Source organism: Pelmatolapia mariae, linkage group LG10_11, assembly GCF_036321145.2.
Source record: "Pelmatolapia mariae isolate MD_Pm_ZW linkage group LG10_11, Pm_UMD_F_2, whole genome shotgun sequence".
Lineage (NCBI taxonomy): Eukaryota > Metazoa > Chordata > Actinopteri > Cichliformes > Cichlidae > Pelmatolapia > Pelmatolapia mariae.
In genome coordinates, this window is record NC_086236.1 from 17,432,524 (window position 1) to 17,455,733 (window position 23,210).

The 23,210-nt window shown below is 43.1% G+C and overlaps 2 protein-coding genes and 1 pseudogene across 2 annotated transcripts; 1 reads left to right on the forward strand and 2 right to left on the reverse strand.

Annotated features, from left to right (window-relative positions):
• Positions 1-4,360: 4,360 nt before the first annotated feature.
• On the reverse strand, positions 4,361-8,334 carry LOC134635314 (uncharacterized; annotated as a pseudogene).
• A 5,573-nt stretch (positions 8,335-13,907) lies between these two features.
• On the forward strand, positions 13,908-14,888 carry LOC134635315 (olfactory receptor 1E16-like). Its single transcript, XM_063484709.1, has one exon. The coding sequence runs from the start codon at positions 13,908-13,910 to the stop codon at positions 14,886-14,888; it is 981 nt and encodes a 326-aa protein (XP_063340779.1).
• A 5,738-nt stretch (positions 14,889-20,626) lies between these two features.
• On the reverse strand, positions 20,627-21,598 carry LOC134635316 (olfactory receptor 1500-like). The gene has a single exon (XM_063484710.1). The coding sequence runs from the start codon at positions 21,596-21,598 to the stop codon at positions 20,627-20,629; it is 972 nt and encodes a 323-aa protein (XP_063340780.1).
• Positions 21,599-23,210: the final 1,612 nt, after the last annotated feature.

Sequence of the window (23,210 nt, forward strand, 5' to 3'; positions counted from 1 at the left end):
ACAATCTTTGTTTTCAGGTCATTTGAGAGTTGTTTTGAGGCTCCCATGTTGCCACTCTTCAGAGAAGATGCAAAGAGGAGAAAAACTTGCAACTGGCCACCTTAAATACCCTTTCTCATGATTGGATTAACCTGCGTATGTAGGTCAAGGGTTAGTGAGCTTACCAAACAAATTTTGTGTTCCAATAATTGCCCAAATTTATGCACCTGCCTAATTTAGTTTAAGTAACTATTGCACATTTTCTGTAAATCCTATAAACTTCATTTCACTTCTCAAATATTATTGCGTGTGTCTACTGTATGATATGTTTAAATGAAAATGCTGATCCAAACAACCAATGTTTTATGAAGAAAAATCATGAAAATTATCAGAGGTGCCCAAACTTTTGCATACCACTGTATATCCATCAGAGTATTAATGCATGTGGATGCTAGAAGTATGCACACACTAAATATCTGCCTGTCTTCTTTCCATCCAATTCACTCCCTTTACCAACCAAGCTACATGTAGCACCTTTGCTCTCACCTCCACCTTCTTTCACATGGACTATTTTCTTTTCTTTTTTTCTGTTCCTTTGACTTCAGCCAGCAGTAGCAAACTTTCCACCAGCACCATGTTGACGAGCAGCGCTGGACCTGAACTTCAAACCATTCTGACATCATTCTATACGTTTGATTAAACTCTCATTTGTCTAGGCTAGGAATTAGCACTAGGAGTACACTGATTTATGACACCTCCCTTCATAGCTGGGTTCTGAAAAAAAATGGCATACAGCCACTTACATTATAACATCAACGTACTGGAGAATAGTGTTACTTTTCACTGGTTTTCCATGTAGTTAAAGCTTGAATCCTTGGGGTTGCTTTATGTTGTGTTTCTTGGTTATTTAACACTTGATCTGAATCAATTTCAGATTTAATTGAATCCTGAAGTGCAAACAATATGTTTGTTTTGACAAATGCTAACCGAGCTCAGATACGAGGGACACGTTTCAGTTAAACATCCATCTTTATCTGTGGCACAAATTGCAGAGATACTTAAATAGAAAAAAAAACATGGCAATGTATTATCCAGCATATTTTTCATTATAAATTTGGTATAAAACATTAAGGAATCCAATATAATAAATCTGATGTGTTTCTACAAACAATAGCTTGATTGAGTATACAAATTGTATACATATATAATCACACAGCTTACCTTAGAAATACTGTAATAAAGTAAAGTCTGAATGAACTTGACTTCACAACAATCTTAACTCCCTAGTTTGGAAAATCTCTGTTTAATGAGACTGTTAATGAGCTGTTTGTTACCACTGCTCTCGCGGGATGATGTAATGTCCTGAAAGGTTAGGTAAACACTTTAACAGCCAAGGGAAAAAGATTAGGTAAGTTGGTAGGTATGCAGAAAGAAAACAAGAATTACATTGCCTCATAAAATTAAATACCTTTCATGACATGGGTGTTAAAGAAAAAAGGGTGTCATATTCCACTGAAATATTAAAGTCTAACAAGGCAAATTTACATGTGATTTTTAATGTAATTGCCTTTTGACTTGAAACGGGACCAGTGCAGAATTTAGAGGCAAGTTGAATTTATTCATTAGCACATTTTAAAACAACACTTTTGTTACTGTATATATATATATATCTATCTATCTATATATATATATATATATATATATATATATATATATATATGTATATACATACATATATATATATATATATATATACATATATAAGAACACACCCTGAGGCTGTACGCTAAGCGGAAGGAAGGGGGCCGGGGACTGGTGAGTGTCAGCACCACAGTCCAGGATGAGACAACGAACATCCAAGAATACATTGGGAAGATGGCCCCAACTGACCGAGTTCTCAGTGAATACCTCATGCAGCAGAAACCCAAGAAAGAGGAGGGAGACGAGGAACAATCATGGAAGGACAGGCCCCTGCACGGTATGTACCACCGGCAGATAGAGGAGGTGGCTGATATCCAGAAATCCTACCAGTGGCTGGACAAAGCTGGACTGAAAGACAGCACAGAGGCACTAATCATGGCAGCACAAGAACAAGCTCTGAGTACAAGATCCATAGAGGCTGGGGTCTATCACACCAGGCAAGACTCCAGGTGCAGGCTGTGTAAAGATGCCCCTGAGACAATCCAGCACATAACAGCAGAGTGCAAGATGCTAGCAGGCAAGGCATACATGGAACGCCATAACCAAGTGGCCGGCATAGTATACAGAAACATCTGTGCCGAATATGGCCTGGAAGTCTTGAGGTCAAAATGGGAGACGCCCCCAAGGGTGGTGGAGAATGACCGAGCTAAGATCCTGTGGGACTTCCAGATACAGATGGACAAAATGGTGGTGGCTAACCAACCGGACATAGTGGTGGTAGACAAACAGAAGAAGACGGCCGTAGTGATCGATGTAGCGGTTCCGAATGACAGCAACATCAGAAAGAAGGAACGTGAGAAGCTGGAGAAATACCAAGGGCTCCGAGAAGAGCTCGAGAGGATGTGGAGGGTGACGGTAACGGTGGTCCCAGTGGTAATCGGAGCACTATGCGCGGTGACTCCCAAGCTAGGCGAGTGGCTCCAGCAGATCCCGGGAACAACATCGGAGATCTCTGTCCAGAAGAGCGCAGTCCTGGGAACAGCTAAGATACTGCGCAGGACCCTCAAGCTCCCAGGCCTCTGCTAGAGGACCCGAGCTTGAAGGATTGACCGCCCACAGTGGCGAGTGGGGAATTTTTTTTAATATATATACATACACACATATATATAGATACATACATATATGTATGTATCTCTCCCTCTCTCTCTCTCTCTCTCTAAATATATATACATATATATATATATATATATATATATATATATATATATATATTAGGGGTGCAACGATACACAAAATTCACGGTTCGGTTCGGTTCGATACTTTGGTGTCACGGTTCGATATTTTTTCGATACAAAAAAATGTTCATGCTTTTTTAATTTGTCATTTATTAAAATTATAAATATATATTTTAACTCAAAAGTACAGTTTTTAAATTTAATGTTGCTGAAACGACAAAGTAATAAAAAAATAAATATCTGATCGAGAAATCCCTCATCTTTGGAAAAGAGAGTTTATTACAGAGAAATGGCTCTTTCCAAAATAAAAGCTATACTATACGCTTCTTCTGGGGTATACTCTCAGCAGCATATTAAACATATCAGGTCCCCATAAGGAGAATCATGTGCTAACGGCTGTCTAAATGACTCGGGTAAAGTCTGTAGCATGCGTGCTTGTTGTTTTTGTCTGCTTCCACTTGTCTTTGCACTAGGATGATGTCGGAGTAAATGTGCAGTCATATTCATTGTGTTCCCACTAGTGCTGTCAGCGTTAATCTGAAATGACGTTAACGCCACAACACGGCAAATCTCCGTTAACGAGCTACCGCGGATCGCCCCGTGTGTGGGGCTGGACAGCGTCAACAGGTTAACAAGCTAACTGCGCTAACGCAGTAGTTCCCACCCATGTAATTGAGCATTGCGTGGCACATCTGACATACTGTTTTACTTTTGTCCATGACGCGCTTACCTTCAGGGTCATACGTCACATGAAGACCAAAATAGTTCCAAAGGCCAGATCTGAATGAGGGTGCGGGGGAGGTTCAATTTGCCATGTTCCAACGAGCTTAGCTTCTGTCTTGCTAGCTTGCACTGCGCTCAGTGGATCTGCGCTTGACAGTGCAGCCTAGGCGGAGTAGTCGAACGCAGATCCACTGAGCTCTCAACACAGACAGCATCGTCAGAAGAAAAGTTGATAAAATAAATTAAAAATTTTGTATTGTTCGATACACATGCGTACCGAACCGAAAGCACTGTATCGAACAGTTCAATATCGATACGAGTATCGTTGCACCCCTAATATATATATATATATATATACATATATAAAACTTACCAACCTTTGTACATATACAGTAACGTTGGGTTACTTAACGTAATCCCTGGTTCTTTGATAACAGAGTGTTTCACTATGGGAATCGCGTCGGCGTGACCAACTACGGAAGCTCCAATGACACCACGTCTGTCTATGACAGACCTGTTGAGCCGTGCTCAGGGCTCCGCCCCCTCATTTTAACACGGCCGACCAGCTCCTCCTAACTCATTCCAAGCAGATTTCTTTCCGTGCCTAGGCAAGGAGGGAAGTGTTGGTGAAACACCTCACTCTGTTATCAAAGAACCCGGGATTACGTTAAGTAACCCAATGTTCTTTTTCTAACTTCGCTCGGTGTTTCACTATGGGAGATATGGCCCACTCCCGGATTGCGCCAGCTCCCGAAGCTACTCTCCAGTTCTACTCCAGGATCTCAGGTCGAAACTGAGGCACCAGAATCCAGCACTTCCTGAGCCAGGGATGACTGTGCAACATCCAGCCGATAAAATCGGACAAACGTGTGCGGTGTAGCCCAGCTTGCTGCCGCACAAATATCCTGGACTGATACACCTCTGAACAAAGTCCAGGATGTGGCCACACCCCTAGTGGAGTGAGCTCGGAGTCCCGGGGGGTGAAAAGCCAGGAGCTCTACTGTAGAGCACCTGTATGACGTTTCCAACACTTTAGGGACAAAGGCTGGGTTAGGCCTCAGGCGTGCTTTAGTGAGTCCTGGGGCCAGCTGTAGACAAGAGGGGTGAATAGACAGAGCCTGTAATTCACTAACTCGCTTGGCTGTGGTTAGAGCCAACAGCAGAGTGGTTTTAAGAGAGAGAAACTTCAACCCCACTGCCCCAATAGGCTCAAAGGGGTGGTGGGAAAGGGTGTCTAAAACGACTGACAGATCCCATGAAGGGAGCAGTGGTCTAGAAACTGGGAGCGTTCAACGTGCCCCTCTCATGAAGCGACATACAAGGCCATGTTGACCGGCAGGTTTATCACCAAACCCCACGTGGCAGGCTGAAATAGCTGCTAAATAGACCTTTATAGTGGAAAAAGCTCTCCTTTTGTCTAGCAAGTCTTGAAGAAAACACAACAGCTCCACCACTGAACACTGAAAAGGTATAATCTGCTTTTCATGGCACCACTCTTCAAAAACACGCCATTTACTGCTGTAAATGGAACGAGTGGAGGAGGCTCTGGCATTCTGAATGGTTTCAATAACCTTCGGAGGCATGCCTGCTGCCTTCAAATTCCACCTTTCACGGGCCAGGCCCAGAGAGCAACCTGGTCTGGATGGGGATGGTATATCTCCCCACGCGCCTGAGACAGAAGGTCCCTGCGGATGGGAAGTGGCCATGGCTCGTCCACCAGAAGCTGGATGATTTCTGCTAGCCAGTGTTTGGATGGCCACCGTGGAGCTATTAAAATCAGTGACAGCCCCTGATCCCTCACTCTGATCAGTATTGGGGAGATCAGGCTGAGGGGAGGGAAAGCATACAGCAGAGTTTTTGGCCATGGATGGGCCAGCGCATCCATGCCCAGTGGCGCATCGGCATCTGACAGGGAGAAAAACAGAGGGCACTGTGTGTTTTCTTGCGAGGCGAAGAGATCTACGGCAGCCCGGCCGTATCTCTGCAAAATCTGCTCCACCACCTGTGGATGAAGCCTCCATTCTCCGAACAGTGGATTTCCTCTGGACAGGAGGTCCGCCCCCCTGTTCAGAATTCCTGGCACGTGAGTTGCCCGAAGGGAGAGGAGCCGAGTGCTGCTCCACACAATTATTTCCCTGGCTAACCTGTGTAGCTGCCGGGAACGGGTGCCATCCTGGCGATTGATATAAGCAACTACAGTGGAGTTGTCTGTTTTCACCAAAACATGTTGTCCCCGGAGATACGGCAGAAAATGCCGCAAGGCTAGGAGCACCGCGCGGAGCTCCAGCATATTTATGTGATTCAGAGTGAGTCTCTGTGACCAAACGCCATTCACTGCTCTGCCCATCATAGTGGCACCCCAACCCGACAGGGATGCATCTGTGGTCAGCGTCAACCAGTGTTGGGAAGGTTACTTTTAAAATGTATTCCATTACAGAATACTGAATACATGCCCCAAAATGTATTCTGTAACGTATTCCGTTACGTTACTCAATGAGAGTAACGTATTCTGAATACTTTGGATTACTTAATATATTATCATGCTGTTTACAACTACGTGAATGTACTATTGCTGTGATTTATTACTGTTACTGAAGGTCCGCGGCTCCGAACCGTAGTAAAGGGACCTCTGGCTAATATGGTGGGTTCCGTGTCAGGCTGGTAGCCGAAAAATAGCTTTACTTTGTTGTCTGGGTCAACTTTGCTTGCCAGAGACAGAGAGGGGCGTTGAAAGGCTGCTCCAACTGAACTTATTTTTTCCGGAGGAAAACACGAACACAGTGTACAGTCGAGTCTTAATAGCTTACTTACAGCTGGGCTCGTCAGGCACTCTTCTTGGCTGCAGTGGTTATTATTATATTTACATGCTTCCAGCTCCCGTTTTTGCTCCGTGACAGCTCAGACTTTTCCTTTCTCTCCCTCCCTCGCTCACAGACACATAACGTGTATGGTAGTCCATTCTCGCTGCAGCACGGACTACACTGCCCATGAGGCTACATTCTTTAGGGCCATGCCTGTAGCATTCTGCCTATTAGCTTAGCACAACAACAACAACAACAACAAAAAAGCGCTCTCTCACCCAGGAAACACGCAGCGAGAGAGCGCGTCACCCTGTAACCATGGCAACCGTAACGCTGCCGCCTGGAACAACAGAACATAGCTGTCAAACAAAACCCAAACAGTCCTGACCCGCGAGAATATGAAACAGGAAAGTACCGCCGTGTAATCCATTTATTTCACCAAAGTAACTGTATTCTGAATACCACCTTTTTAAACGGTAACTGTAACGGAATACAGTTACTCATATTTTGTATTCTAAATACGTAACAGCGGTACATGTATTCCGTTACTCCCCAACACTGGCGTCAACCTGGATGATACTGCCCCGAGAGGTACCCCCGCAGCAAGAGCGGTCGGGCTCCTCCAAGGCCGGAGAGCCGCGATACACGGCTGCGTTATTTTTACACCACGACTGAGATGTCGGCGAGGGCACAGCTGCAGAGAAGCGACCCACCGCTGAAAGTCTCTCATCATAAGCAGCCCCAAATGTACCACCGATATCACCGAGGCCATGAGGCCGAGGAGGCGGAGAACATTTGTCCTGGGAACAAGGACAAATGGCAGTGATTTTCTTTTGTTTTTATTTTGAAACTGGGGGGACATTCTGCCCTTGGCAAACTGCCTGGCTGCAGAAATGCACGTTTTATTTCTTTTATTACCCCCAAACCACAGTGAAGTGTCTGGTGACTCTGGGCAGTGCTTGGTGACACAGACAGAGTGCTTAGGAGTGCTTGGTGACACTGCGCCATTTGCCCACAAGTCTGTCCTCCCTGAACTGGAGGAGGAGACTGAGAGGGTGCTCCTGGTGAACTGGAAACTTCCGGAGACCCTGAACCTTGGAGTGATTTGGTTACCCCTTCCAACACCTTCCTTCTCTTTGGGGGAGAAGAGAGGGGTGACACAGAATGTTGCAGATGTGCTAGGCTGGCCGCTTCTTTTTCCCCTCTCCGGGGTGTGACGGCTTGTTCTTTGCAGCACCTGCTGCAAAGGAATGCTTGCCCCAAGGTCTTTGGTTCTCTACCTTGGCCTGGTGGGCACCCTGCTGGCCTCCTGCTCCTCTCTGCATTCTGACCCCACTCTGTCTCCCTCTCACAGCTGCTGCTGCTGCGGCAAAGCCAGCTCTTGGCACCTGCTGGGGCTGAGAGTTAGGTTTTCTGGGTAAGTAGAGGTTGAATGCTTCTCCCTCCTGCTTTCTGCGGGTGCTTGTTTCTCTCATTCTCTCCAGGGCTGGGCCAAAGAGACCCTTGGTTGGGTCATAGGCTGCATCCATGACCTCAGCCTTCTGAGCATCACCTAGGCCTGACAGGTTTAGCCACAAGGCTCTCTCACCGGAGACTGCAAGGCCCATAACATGGCCACACCCTTGGACTGCTCCCTTGGAGGAGCGAAGAATGAGGTCATTAACCACGCAGATTTCATCCCAGAGGGCTGAGTTCGGGGAACCTGAGTCAAGCTGATGGCCCATGTCTTCCAGAATTTCTGCCTGATATGCTGATAGCAGTGTGACTACATTAAGCGAGCATACTGACTGTGCAGCATATTTGTACATCCTTTGATAAATAGATGCCGTGAGACGATCTATCTTGTTGGGCAAAGAAATGCTAGAAGAAGCTGAGATTGCCCTGCGCTTAGGGTGAAGGTGATACGCCACTGAAGGCTCCACTGCTGGGGGTACGGTCAGCCCCAGTTCACCCATCCCCTGGATCTCAAGCTTAGAGCAGCCCTTGGTCGGAAGCTTGCTTTTAAAAGGGCTTGACTAATAGCGACTCATTTCTTTCATGCAGGCCGGCACTGCTGGCAGAAGCTGCTTCGATGGAGGCAAGGCTGGAGGGAGCCTCTTGCCATCATACAGGTCGCGTTCTGCCCCTTCAGCATCCTGGGCGGCTGGCCATGGGATGCCTAGCTTGGCAGCAGCCCGTTTGCAGACCTCGTATAAATTGCTGTCCACCGGGGGTGCAACTTCAGCCCCACTCGGTGGCCTGGACTGCTGGGGAGGAAAGGTAGAGTCATCCTCCTGTTCCTCGTCCATGTCCTCCAGGTCGACAAGGTCGGAGTCGGCATCGCCCTCCGTGTCCTCACCACCCGGCTCGCCCACGTTTTGATCGAGGAGGTCCTCGAACGGTGGGGGCATGAGCGGGGACTCTTCTTCCATCATGTCCGCCCAGCTTGTGGAGGCTCGCAGATGACGGATATCGCTCGTAGCAGTAGCGGCCGACAGGCAGGGGTCCTGACTGTTCGTTACTGCTACTCTCAGCCTCCTTTCCAGGACTTTCTCTGGCATCAAAGCACAGTGTGGGCACCCTGCCAGCGAAGCCTGAGCATGCTTGGCACCCATACAGATGATGCACATTGGATGAGGGTCCCTGCCCGAGATGGTGGCACTGCATGATGCGGGGCACAGGAGGGATGCAGCCTCTTTGGCCTTCGGCTCCGACCTTTTGGCGGGAGTAGGAGCCGTAGACATGGTTAGCGGAAAGGGATGAGACTAGGCTACACCAGGCTCGTCTCGACACGTTAGCCCGTAAGTAGCTAGGACTAGCAGCGGGTGTTAGATCCGAGCCAGTCGCCGAGGGAGTCAGCTTGTCGTGACACGTTAGCTGCACTCCTCTAGCCAATATCGTTAGCAACTTAATGCTAACAAGCTAATGCTAGTGAGACACTAATGTGGTTCGTGGCCTGCTAACAAGTTAATGCTAGCCAGACACTGAACGAACAGCTCGCCATAACGCGTTAGCCCGAGTTACACAACGTCGGCTACCTCGCTACCTAAAACCAGGAACCGCTGGGACAGCTCGCCTGACGCGGTTGCTGTTCCACAGTGCAACTCTAAGTACACTTCTTTCGAAAGACTTACTCAGCACGATCCAAACTGGAACTGGAAAACTGGAAAACTGGAAAAACTGCATTCTGCAACGTACTCCTACACGGCCCGCCTGAGAACTGTAAAGCAGCTAATCAAGTTAGCCTGGATGCTAACTTGTAGTGCTCCCGTGTAGTTTCTCACGGGAAGAAAGCGAGAATGAGTTAGGAGGAGCTGGTCGGTCGTGTTAAAATGAGGGGGCGGAGCCCTGAGCACGGCTCGACAGGTCTGACTGCACATTTAAGCCAACATCACCCTAGTGCAAAGACAAGTGGAAGCAGACAAAAACAACAACAAGCACGCATGCTACAAACTTTACCTGAGTCATTAAGACAGCTGTTAGCACACGATTCTAAGAGGGCAAAAGAAATGGACAGGGCAATTGCTACTTTTATTGCTGTCAACACAAACCTATAGAGATTGAAAATGTGACGTCATTTCGGGGTAAAACCGCAAAGGATTGTGGGTACGAGTGGCAAGCGGTACTAGCGCACGCAGGCTTTCACATGAAAACAGTCACACAACGATAAAAAGAAACAAAGAACGGCAAGAAGCTGTTGTATTATTAACTGCAATAGCCGGTCACATGACAGCCACGGGAAGCCAACGGGTAAAGAGATAGTTTTTTATTGGATTCCGTCGTGGAAGAGAAATTGTTTAAGCCATGTTTCCGAAGTAACAAAGAGCCGACGGATGGCCTGGATTGCAGCCATTCGAAGACCAAAAATAACGTTCCAGAACACTCCAGCTCACATGTTAGTCTGCTCCAAGCATTTCCATAAAGGTAAGTCTTCTGTTGTAGTTATTACGTAATTTATCATAACATAATTGTTGATGTAGTTTACAAATAAGTCTTATATTGATTTGAATTAAATTCGTTGCGCTATGCTGCTTTGTTCACTGTGGCTTTGCGGGCTAATGTGGTGTTTTGTAGGAAAACCAGCCTACAAAATGCTGGAATGCGATCCAGACTGGGCACCCTCTATCAACCTGGGTCAAACCGAGTTTAAAGCTGCTACCACAGTGAAATTTGATCGGTTAAGAGAGAGAGCGAGATCAAAATAGCCACAAAAAGTCAGGCATATATGTGCCCAAGTGTTGTATTGAAGCAATCAAGTGATGAATAACTGTTTTCCAGTATGTTGTTTTGCAATGTTGTCTTTTTGTTGTTGTTGTTGCATTGTTGATTTGTTTTTCACCGAAGCAGCTAATAAAGCATAATGGAATACAACTTTGCATCTTTCTTGTAAGATTCTATAATAGAATGAAACAATAATGTGTTTTGGATTTTGTACGTGTTTTGGAGTTTGCATGTGTTTTGGATTTTGTACGCGTTTTGGAGTTTGTAAGTGTTTTGGATTTTATAAGTGTTTTGGAGTTTGTACGTGCTTTGTCTCTAGGAGCCACCGTAGTCAGAGGCTGTGGAATATTGAAAGTTAGTGAGACCAAATGTGACAATACCTGTAACTACTGACAATGCTAAGAACATAGTTATGTGTGTTTAAGAAAAAAAAACAAACAAAACAACTGCTGCAGCTTAGTGAAGAAAAACTGATTCAAGATGTTCCAACAAGGTGGAACTCCACCCATGATATAATGGAAAGATACCTTCAACAGCAAACTGCAGTGTGTGCTGCTATGGCCGACAACACTGTGAGGAAGAGTATGAAGAACATTCAGAATCTAACTCAGGAAGAAGAATATACAGTGGCTGAATACCCTAAAATCTGTAACAATCATGATGTGTGAAGCATCATCTCCAACAGCATCCTGCCTCTTAAAATGTACATCCTGAACTCTATGGCACTGTCTGATGACAACAGCCCAGCAGTGAGAGATGTAAAAAAAAAAAAAGATCAGGGAGGAGCAGAAGCAGAGATACTTTGATCCTTCCCTTCATAATTACCTACACAAGTGCACAGCTTTAGATCCTCGATTCAAGTCCCTGTGACACTTGGATGTCACTCAGCTCAGAGTCTATGGAGCACTCACCACAGAGATTGTCCTGAGCTTTGAACAAGTAGGTATTCTTTTTTTCATTTTTCAAATTTTATTTTGCTACTGCTTGATTTATAAATATTATTTAACCAAATACAATTAACAGTTTGGTTGTTTATATTTCCTCAGGACCAAGCCGCAGGCACCACAGAAACTGTGACCTCCGCAGAGACTCAAGCAGCAAACTCTTCAGATTAGCCATCAGCATCTTCACCAGAGAAGAAGTCGACCATGAAGGAGTTGTTTGGAGAACTGTTCGTGGCACAGGAGCCAAGGACCAGGTCTGCAGCCGAAGTGGCAGAGGAGGAAATAACTTGAACAGGTTAGCAGACTGCATTCCCACAGATGATAACCCACTGAGATGGTGGAAGGAACAATTGAGCTCGTACCCTCATCTTTCCAAGTTGGCACAGTGGCACAGTGTTACTTGGTTGTACCTGGAACCCCTGTCCCAAGTGAGAGGATGTTTTCCACAGCAGTTGACATTGTCACAGCAAGCAGATCTGTACTGTCAGCAGAACATGTGGACATCCTAATTTTTCTGAAGAAAAACATGAAAATTCAGTAAACTATGTTTTGGGTTGCATTTAAGTGGGCCTTTTATTTAAGTTGTTTTTTTTGTATATGCAGTGCTGGCACTGCATATACATATACTAACACTCATCTTCACCAAGATGAGTGTTAGGGGAGGTCCATCAGAGAGAGGTTCATTTTATGGTGACCTGATATGTTTAATATGCTGCTGAGAATATACCCCAGAAGATGGGTATAGTATAGCTTTTATTTTGGAAAGAGACATTTCTCTGTAATAAACTCTCTTTTCCACAGATGAGTGATTTCTCCATCAGATTATTTTTTTATTATTTTGTTGTTTCAGCAACATTTAATTTAAAAACTGTAATTTTGAGTTAAAATAAATATTTCTAATTTTAATAAATTACAAATTTAAAAAGGCATGAACATTTGTTTTTGTATCGAAAAAATATATAACCATGACACCAAAGTATCAAACTGACCCGAACTGTGAATTATACATACATACGTACAAATACACACACACACACACACACACACACACAAAATACATAATTCCCCCTTAATATGCTTCAAGCTTGCGTCCTCTACCAGAGGCGTGGGAGCTTGAGGGTCCTAGTCTACCAGTAGTTGGTGTTTTGCACCTCTGGTATTCTTGCCAATCCCTTTCTGTGTCCCAGTCATGTATTGACCCATGTGCTTGTTCATCTTAGCTGCTATGATGCCTGACCTGTACCCAATCTCGGGTGTCGTCCTGGCTCGCCCTTGCCGTAGCATGTGTGTTGTGCCTTGTCAATCTCTAGCTGTGAGTACAATCCCTTCTTCTGTATGTTGAAACTCTGACTGTGAAACAACTAGTAGCTCAATGTGGATGTTGTATATTGAAGATTCCATCCTATTCATGTAACGCCTTTCGCCAGGGTTACTTGCGTAGTAGCATTCCAACAATGCCCTATTTTCGTCTCTTGCCTACCAATGCCTTCTTGTTCCAGTAGCCCACTTCTCATCAGGGTGCCCTGGTTCCTCAGCACCTGACACGGACCTTGTTGATCCGGGCAACGAGCCGGCATGAGTTCACATTTATCTCTAGAAAGGGAGAACACTTTTATCCTTTTTAGTATTTTTTTTTCTTTTTTTGATAGGGACAGTAGAGACTGACAAGAAATCGGAGGGAGAGCTGGGAAGACATGCAGCAAAGGGCCACAGGTCCTATTCGAATCTTAGCCATACGGCATATGGTCACCTGCTCAGCCCACTAAAGCTAAACCAGCACCCAAGAGCATATTTATTCTATATGGGTTTCTCTTCACTGGCTCCCCGTTAAATCTAAAATCAAATTTAAAATTCTACTCCTTACATATAGTCTTGAATAATCAGACTCCATCTTATCTTATTGACCTTATAGTGCCGTATCACCCCATTAGAGATCTTTGCTCTCAGTCTGTGGCTTACTTGTGGTTCCTAGAGTATTTAAAAGTAGAATTGAGAAACAGAGCCTACAGCTTGAAAAGTTAAAATCCTATATCAAACAAAGAAAAGAAAAAAAAAACATTTACATTTGGAAACTATAGTGTGTGGAAACACACATACACACACACACACACACACACACACACACACACACACACACACACACACACACACACACACACACACACACACAAACACCTATGTGTGTTAGTAGTTATGGGTTTAAAAGCTTAGGCCTTTTTGGAATAGGTGTACAATACACTTAAGGGAGACACTGAGGGGATCTGCAGATAGTTAGAACTTCATCATCAGGGGTACTCCAGTTTGCATAACAGAACCATAATGTGCAGTACTGCTGTCTGCATTATCAGAGCTTAGGCAATATAAGATTGTAAGATTTTTTGCCAATGGATCTTTTCAACTCTGCACTTGGTAAAAATATTACTTTTTTGCGTCCTGCATTTTTCATTATAAGTGGATTTATTGGCATCCCTAATATAAAATATTATTATGCCTTTCTGTTTTTTGTTTATATTATTTCTGTCCTGGCAAACACAGCTGTCATGGCCGCAATATATTTGGATCACAATCTAAGAACACCGAAATATACTGCAGTTTTCAATCTTGCATTGGTTGATCTGTTAGGTAACTCTGCCATGGTGCCAAAGGTTCTCGATATCTTTTTGTTTAATCACCCCCACATTTCCTATATTGACTGCTTGACATTCCTGTTTTTCTGCTATGTATTCCTTTCGATGCAAGCTCTAAATCTGGTTGCACTGTCATATGACAGAGTTATGGCGATCGTTTACCCACTGCATTATCAACTGAAGGTGACTCACAAGCTCATGTTCTCTTTAATTGCCTCTTTCTGGGTGTTTGTCATTATTGTTGTACTTATTGCAACTGGCCTTCTTACAAGGCTTTCTTTCTGTGAATCAGTTGTTATTAAAAGCTATTTCTGTGACCATGGTCAGATATACCGGCTTGCATGCAATGATTATACACCCAGCGATATAACTGCTTGGATTTCACTAGTTCTCATTTTTTGGCTTCCTCTTACAATTGTTTTGTTGAGTTATGTGATTATAGGCTATGCTTTAGCTAAGGTAGCCACAGTTCGAGAAAGAATGAAGGGCTTTAAAACCTGTACAGCTCATCTTTCATTAGTGGCAATCTATTTCCTCCCAATATTAATCACATTTACTCTAGGCGCAAACATAGAGCCGAATGCCAGAATCATAAACCTGTCTCTGACCTCAGTTTTTCCTCCAATGCTGAACCCTATCATATATGTTCTTCAGACACGAGAAATCAAAGAATCTCTGAAAAAGTTCTTAAGAATCACAACACACTACAAAATTAGTAAAGTCAAATTTAAAAAGTAAGAATAAATTTGGCATAAATATTTTTACGTTGTTTATTTAAGGAATGCATATAAAATAAAAACAGTGTTGAATTATGGTTAAGTACTTCCAAACAGAACCCAAATTACAAATGTCCCACTTCATGGGGCAATGTGCGTTTGATTTGAAAGCACATGTAGCAAAGATTTGTGATTTGTAATTTGTAATTTTTTTAAGCAGTTGTAATTGTTATTGTTAGGACCAACACAGAGAGACATACAGATACTTATTCACAACTATGGCCAGTTTATGAACCATTTATCATTACATATACAAAATAAATAAAATAAAAAGGATTTGACAAGTCATGTATGGAAAGGTGAAAGATTAGGTTCAAAGCAGGGACCTTGATGCTGTGAGGTGATAGTGATAAGTAATCACATTTATCTTTAGCCAGATATAAGGGTTGCCTTTCTGAGACGTATGCATTGCAACCTTGTTTGTTTGTTTGTTTTTTGTTTAAAGTAAATTCATTAAAGCCCCTATATAACTATATAAATACACTTTAATGACTGTTTAAACATATTTAAACATTGTCTGCTCTGAGAATATGTCAGGAAGCATTCCAACTTCTCTTTCTTCCACCTTCTACATGGATATCGGGCACCTTTGATTACTGTTTCAAAGAATGTCCAACCAAAATGTAAATATAATGTAAAGGACTGACTAAACTGGTAGAAACCTAGAAACTTTATTTTTTGTGGCAAATAAACTGAATCATTGTGTAGTGACCTGATTGAGTAAATTCTACTCATAACTCTATGATCACATGGTTTAATGAAGAGGAACAGACAGCTACTAAACGTGACAGGCTGTGTGGTTATGTTGTAACATTGGTTCTCTGAGTGAAGACATTAACTAGCCAGCTTTTGAGCTGCTCCTCGTGGTTGTGTGCTATAAACGTTGCCAGCCAATAGAAACAAATTAAATGTAGGGAGTTGTTTTCCCTTCTGTGTCCCTGCTGTTTGTTGTTATCAGTTTTTATTTGCAGGCAAGGTTTTCTACTTCTTTGTACACTACATACATACATACATACTTTCAATTTTTTAGTCCTTAAGTTGATGCTTTGATTAGTATTCATTATATGAATATGATAAGAAAATTGTTATTCTCTCACTAATAAATTCAAAAACATTGGTGAAAAAGAAGTTAGAAATGCACAGGAGGAATCAGTAGTACTGAACAGCCCAATTGCTATCAGGCAATCAATTTACGCTGTACAGTTTCCGAGGGATTTGCAGTTACAATGTAGCTATGATGTAGTTTTCCTGCTAAAGCATAAGTCAGGTGCCCTAGCCACCCTCACTTGGGGAACTGGATTGAGTACAGGGGGAGGCTGGACTGCAGCCACCCTAGGAGCAGAAACAGGGAGTGGCTGGCCCCTAGCCACCCTCATCTGGGAAATTTTGATGGGCGTGGGGAAGGCAGGACTGCAGCTGCCCCGGGGAAAGAAACATGAGAAGGATGAACGCAGGGATAACCACTGGTATTTACAAAGTCTTTTGGGAAATGTGTTTTCCACAAATCCAAAACACAATCCATCTCTCATCTTTCACAGTTTCTTCAGTCATTAAACGGAGCCTGAGCAGAGTCTCAGTATCTGGGAGAGCTGATTCGGCCACACAAAAAACATTTTCAACATACATGTCCATGAACACTAGGGTTGGGCGATTGGACGAATATATCGACTGTCATAGATAGACTGAGCACATCGGTGATCATTTTTACAAGGGCGATTTATTTATTTATTTATTTGCCCTTGAGTAAGTTTGCTAATAATGATGGAGCTAATAGAAGCAGTCAACAGAAAAGTAATAATAATAATAGCGCTGTTTTAACAGTATCCTCTTTCATCTGCTAGTAAATGCACCCTCCTCAGAGTGCACCCAAATGCTTGTTGATGGAGCTGCAGCAGCAGAAGCCTAGCATACTCAGCCGGATGGTGGGCACATACATGCTCATGCAAGTTAGTCGTATTTGAGTACTTCGCTCGCACGATACGTCTGCACAAGCGGCACGCTGCTTTGGTTACATCCTTAGGTTTACCTCTTTCATCCCAAATAGGCAACTTTATATTTTTTTTAGTGCTGTCAGCGTTAACGTGCCGTCATCACGACTAACACGATATCACCCAACCCTAATGAACACCCTGTTTATAAGTCTATTACGTGGTTCCAAGTCCCACTGAGAATACATTGAACTGTCCATGGCAGGCTCCAAAACAGCTCTCTCAGCTATACATAGAACTGGGGGTGGAAAAACACAGTCACTCTACACCGGGAGTTGCTCAGGGGGGAGACCCAGACTCTGACAAAGTGCACTAGCAACACGGATGCCACTTCCTCTTGAAAGAGGCAGCAAGGATGCCAGGGACAACTGACGGTGCCGTGGCAATAGGCTCCCCATCTTCAGACCACTTGCCTGCCGAGGAGTTTGTCCGTTGCTGTGGTGACATGGACTTGGAAGAACTTTAGAGGCTTTGCCGCAGCAGCGGCAACATGGATGTTGAAGGGCTTAATGGCAGTGATAGAGCTGGTGAGTATGGCGCTGGGGAGAGTCGCAGGTTGCCGACTCTAATCACTTCAGAACAATGATGTCGGGGGGGTGAAGCATCTCAAGACGGTAGGCAATCCATAAAACCTGGGTTGGCCATAGCAATCTGGGTCCAAAATATTCAGGTGGAAACAAAACATGACTTAATTGGAAAACCGGAGAGTGATACAAACGGAAGACAGGAGTAAACTAAAGCAAAACTAACTAAGACTGAACTGGGAAAACTGGACTAAACTAAACACTAGGGACATGTAACATTAACTTGGAATACTTAAACATGGAATACCTGTGCATGAAGCATGACAACCAGAAACATGGTGCAAGGTGAGCAGAAGACCTGTCAATGAACAGAGGGAAAAATGAAACAAAATATACACACGAGGGTAATTAGGGAGAGTGGAAACATATAGGTCTATTCATCCCAGCCATATTCCTAACAACACAGAGAAAGCAAAATGATGTGTTAGAGTTTAATTACGACGAGGAAGAATATAAAATCTTCATACCTCTCTCTTAGGCTGCCAAGCCTAATGTTATGACCACTCTCCAGGATGATAATTAGAGCACACCAGCCTCTCCCACTGCAAAACATGTATAAACGTTTTACAGTGGGAAACGCTAGGACAAATGTATTAACTGAGACCACCAGATCATGGTAAGAAGGGAAGAAATTGCCCAGGCCATAAGGGTAGCAAAGCAGTTACTCTCCGTCTTCCTGGAGCTACTGGAAGAGGTAACTGTCTCTTGGAAGGACTGCCCGTTCAGCAGCAGAAGCCCTATACAGGGGGATTCTTCACTTAATTTTGAGGGCATGAGCAAGCACGCCTTACTCTGCATGCCCCCTATGGAACAGTTAGTCACAGCCCACCTTCATTTGGGGCTGGCTACGGCCTCCTCCAGGACCCCCAGAATCCCATCAAAATAAGACTGCTTTCAGTCCACCATGACTGAAAGGAGCAGAGCCAGATTGCTCAACCTGAGAAACCTCTTAGAGAGGAAGAAGAAGGACATCTTGGACATGTTGATCATGCCTGACAACATTTTTGGGACTTCCATGCAGCAGAAATGTGAGGTGAGGAAGAGGGATGATGAGGCCTTCCCCGGAAAACAAGGCCAACAACATCTCTGGCTCTGTGACGAATGTTCGCACAAGTGGTAACCCAGCCTCCCACTCTGTTCAAGATCCCAAAACAAATGAAGCCCCAGCCAGCCCTTGCATCTCCACTCAGGCAAGAGACGAGTGCAGGCTGTCAGCTCGTCAGTCACCAGGCCAGAAAAAAGAAGTAGGTGGCCTAACAGCCCTTCCTTTCCCACAGGTGGAGAAGCTGAATGTTCCCCATTCACTTGCCGTGTTCTGGAGTGTGTTGCAAGGGTGGTCATCGACCACTCGCACACACATGGTCTGCCTGAGAGGTTTGTCAGGTTCAGCCATCTGGACCATCCTTCTATACACATTCCCCCCCTCTGATATCTCCCGCTTTCTCCAGAGTGAGGGAGAATCATCACACCCTGAGTTTGATTGCTCGGCTCTGGCCAATAGTGCATTGACTGACAGAGCTTCTGTGCAGGCAGCCGTGGAAACTCCCGCAGAACAGGGACATACTGACGCAGGCAGGGGGTACAATTTTCCACCCACATCCAGACACTTTAGGCTTTATCTATAAGCAGGTCACTCTAAGCTGATAAGGCACTATTTTAATGAATAAAAAACTAAATGTAACAGGTGTATTAAAAAAACATTTATATTTCACCAAAGATCAATCTTCTAGTGTTATTTTGCTTTGTCAGTATCGGTTATGTATATGTGTTTATTTATACCTACTCATTGTCTGTATTTGTACTTTGGGAGCTTTTATTTTCTTTGTGTGACCTTTGACTTCTCACAAAGTCACTTCCTGTGGTTCTTCTCCTCAGTCGGCTAGCGCCCGCTGAGGAGAGGTGACTGTGTTCCCGGTTACAGAGCAATTAAACACAGTTAAAGATAACAAAAGCGATTCAAACACTGCTCGTTCCCTTTGTGCATTTTGTCTCACAGTTTTGTTGGATGTTTTAGTGTGAATTGTTGTTTCTCTGTCGAGTACAGCACTTTATTGTAACATGCTAATTAGCCAAACTCAGGTTTGGGCAGGGCATAGGAGCATGCAGGTGGTGTCTCATGTGGTCCGCTGTTCTTCTCTCTCTCTCTTACAGGTGTGCATGCAGGAGACCCATATGGTCACGATGCATTGTATTTTAATTTGTTATATATGCTTATAGGTATATTTGAGTATTTTAGCAGTTTGATTTGTTAATGAGATTTGTTGTGATATTGCACCTCAGTCACCTAGAGGCCCTGCTGAGGAGAGCTATGCATGCAGAAGCCTGGTAATATGAAGTCGCTGTAATAAGTATATTTTTTATTTTTGAACAGTTTTGGGAGAATAAACCCACCCCAGAGTTTCAGGCCAGACCAGCTACAAAAGCATATACTCAAATGATTTATTTAGTCATTTTATATATAAAATAATAATTCTTAAAACCCCTCATACAGATTGATATATTTGGTCTTTGTGTTTCTTTAAAACACGAAAAATACTCTACCCATGAAGTCAGAATAAACAAACCAGTCCCCAACTGTTGTTACAGCCAGCCTGCAAAACACTTGCAGGGGGTGGTCGTGTTCTCCTGGCAGATTTGCCCACTTGCTTCTTGGTTGAGCCTATGTGCCCTCGAAGTACATATTAGGAGAGTGATTGAAAGCCTGGGTATTTTTTTAATATGTGGCACGTGATATTGTACGACTTTAAAAAAAAAAAAAAGATTATAATGGAAAGCAGCTTTTACAATTTCATTTTACTATGGTCATGCAAGAGAAATTACTCTGGTATTACTTCACTGATATTTTTATTGTTGCATATTCTTTTTCATTTATATTAAGTTGTAATTTCAATTCTATGGTCATTTAGATTCTATAATAGTACCATAACAGTGGCACACGCAGATACTGAAACAACAAATTCAAAGAAAAAAAGAAGATTGCTGCTAGTAAAACTGACTAAAGTTAAAATTATGTCTACATCTTACTGCTGAAAAATACAAAGGAGCAGAATCTCTTTGGTCACAGAAAGACTAAATCTTTTACACCAGATGGTAGTGGGCACTGCAGATGTTCAAGTCTAAATCCTTTTTTAATATTTTGTGGCAATTTTGGATGTAACTCGAGTTTTCAGCAACTTCTTTAATGACTCTTTTATCTCCTGTGTCTGAAGAACATAGATAATCGGGTTTAACATGGGAGGCAATACAGTGGTAACAGAAAGGCTTATGATCCTAGCATTTGGATGTATTACATTCCCAAAGATATACACAAATGTAACAGGAAGGAAATAAATTGCCACTAATGAAAGGTGACCTGTGTAGGTTTTAAAAGCTTTCACTCTTTCCCTAAATGTAGAAATTTTTGACAAAGAATAGCCAATACAGCAGTAACTTCCCACGATAAATGCCAGTGGAAACCCAAGAATTATAACTGGTGCCAAACCAGCAAATGCACGATTGGGGGTAACATCATTGCAGCCAAGACGATACATAGGACCATGATCACAATAATAGCTCTGAATAACAACAGATTTACAAAAAGAAAGTCTTGTGAGAAAGCCAGCTGCAATGAGCATAAGAGTTATGGCAAGAAGCCAGAAAAAAGCGATCAAAGATAAGATGAGCTTGTGGCTCACTCTCATTTGATAGTGCAGAGGGTACATGATAGCCATGACTCTGTCAAAGGACAATACAACCAGATTAAAAGCTTGCATTGAAGTTAAAGTAAAGCTGAAAAACATGAAAGTCAAGCAGTCATTGTAGGAAATATAATAAGGGTTAAACAGAAAAATGTCAACAACCTTTGGAACCAAAGCAGAGCTACTTAACAGGTCTGTAAATGCAAGGTTAAAAACAGCAATATATTTAGGACTTCTCAACATGTGATCCAATGTTATTACAATCATCACTAATGTGTTTCCCACCACTGCAAGAATGTAAATAAAACACAGAAAGACAAAATAATATCTAATATTAGGTATGCCAATAAAACCACTTATTATAAAATATGCAGGTCGCACAAAGGTGATGTTGTTCTCAGCAGCTGAGTTAATCAATGCCATGTAAAGAGCTTCTGTTAATCTTCTATAATTCTCTGTACTCTTTTCCCTTGTGTAGGCTGCCCCTAGTTTGTGAAGGCTAGCTACAAATATAAGCAAAGCAACTTTGTGCTCTGATACTTATAGCAGTGCTCTGTTCTCTTGTGTCAGCTGCTCTCCTCATGTGTGTGCATGTGTGCATAGGGTACACAATTCAGCAGCCAGCCAAACACCATTCAAAAGAATACGGGAGTCAGATTATAGTGTCCAAGCTCCAGGTGCTTTATTTTAGGTTGCAGCTGTACAGCAGGTCACAGTGGTTGTATCGGACTACCTGGGTTCACAAGTGTTATCCACCCACTTAAAAAAAAAAAAATAAAGAAATAGGCTTGTCCCTTGTCTTCTTGACTGCTACAGGTCAATCTCATAATTCCCATTCATTGCTAAGACTTATAGTATTATTATTGTTAATAATATAATTTAATATAATTAACATCAAGTTACAAAGTGCTTCACAGCTCAAATAAAAGCCACACATAGAACAGATAGAAGTTAAATCTACATGTTAAAACATAGAGACCCATAAACAGGCTTATAATCATGCATTCTGAGGGATATTCATCCCTACATACACGCATACATGGCTAGAAGGCCCTGGTTAGATCCGAAATGTCGGCTGCATTGATAAGATGTGCAGGGGCCTGTCCATGTAAAGCTTTAAATTATGTTATTAACATATAAAGTGGATTCTGAATTTCACTGGAAGCCAGTGAAGGGAAGCAAGGATAGGTGAAATATGTGACTGCTGGCTAGTTTTCGTTAGCAGCCTTGCTGCTGCGTTCTGAACTAATTGAAAATGAGCTGTGAAAGAACTGAGAGATGTATGTGAAAAGTGAATTGTAATAATCAGCACGGGAGAAAATTAAAGTGTGTACTAAAAGTTCAAGATGATAGACTCACAGTAAAGGGTTGTTGTTCGCAATATTTCTCAGATGAAGGAAACAAGACTGGGTAACCTTTGAGATATGACTTTCAAAATTCACGTGTTGATCTTGGTATCAAAAAGGATACCAAGGTTTTTAACCAGATGATTTGATGTTATTAGCAAGGGCACTGATGTACTGGCTAACTTTTTTTTTTTTTTTTTGTTATTATTTATTTTATTTTCAGTTGTTACAGATGGGACAGACATGACTGGGGGATAGGAAAGGGAGAAAGAAAGAGAGGAAGGAAAAGAAAAACAGAAGGGAAAAGGGACAGTGAGAAAGGGCACTTACAAAGACAAAGAAAAAAAAATCTCCTGGATCACCTGTTGAGAGAAAAAGAAGAGAAAACAAGCAAAAAAAAAAACCAAAAAACCAAAGCAACATACTAAACACAACACCATCACGTTAATCTAGCTAAGTGTGAACAGCAGTAAATACTAAATATTGAATGTTGTTGTGCAGCACGCAGGACAGACAGCGCACAATGTGCTTTGAAGTAGCAGCTAAGAAAGGTGTAGTTTATGTCTACGAACAGTGAACACCCGTGTGCACACCTGTGTGGATCAGCGCGCTTGTATACAAAAGGTTTCTCCATGTAATGGTCTGCTAGAGGGTGTGGAGGGCCATAGCCCCGTCCCCCAGGGCATGAA

Coding starts and splice junctions, on each gene's coding strand:
- LOC134635315 (XM_063484709.1), top strand. CDS start 13,908: ATGGATCTTTTCAACTCTGCACTTGGTAAAAATATTACTTTTTTGCGT.
- LOC134635316 (XM_063484710.1), bottom strand. CDS start 21,598: ATGGCATTGATTAACTCAGCTGCTGAGAACAACATCACCTTTGTGCGA.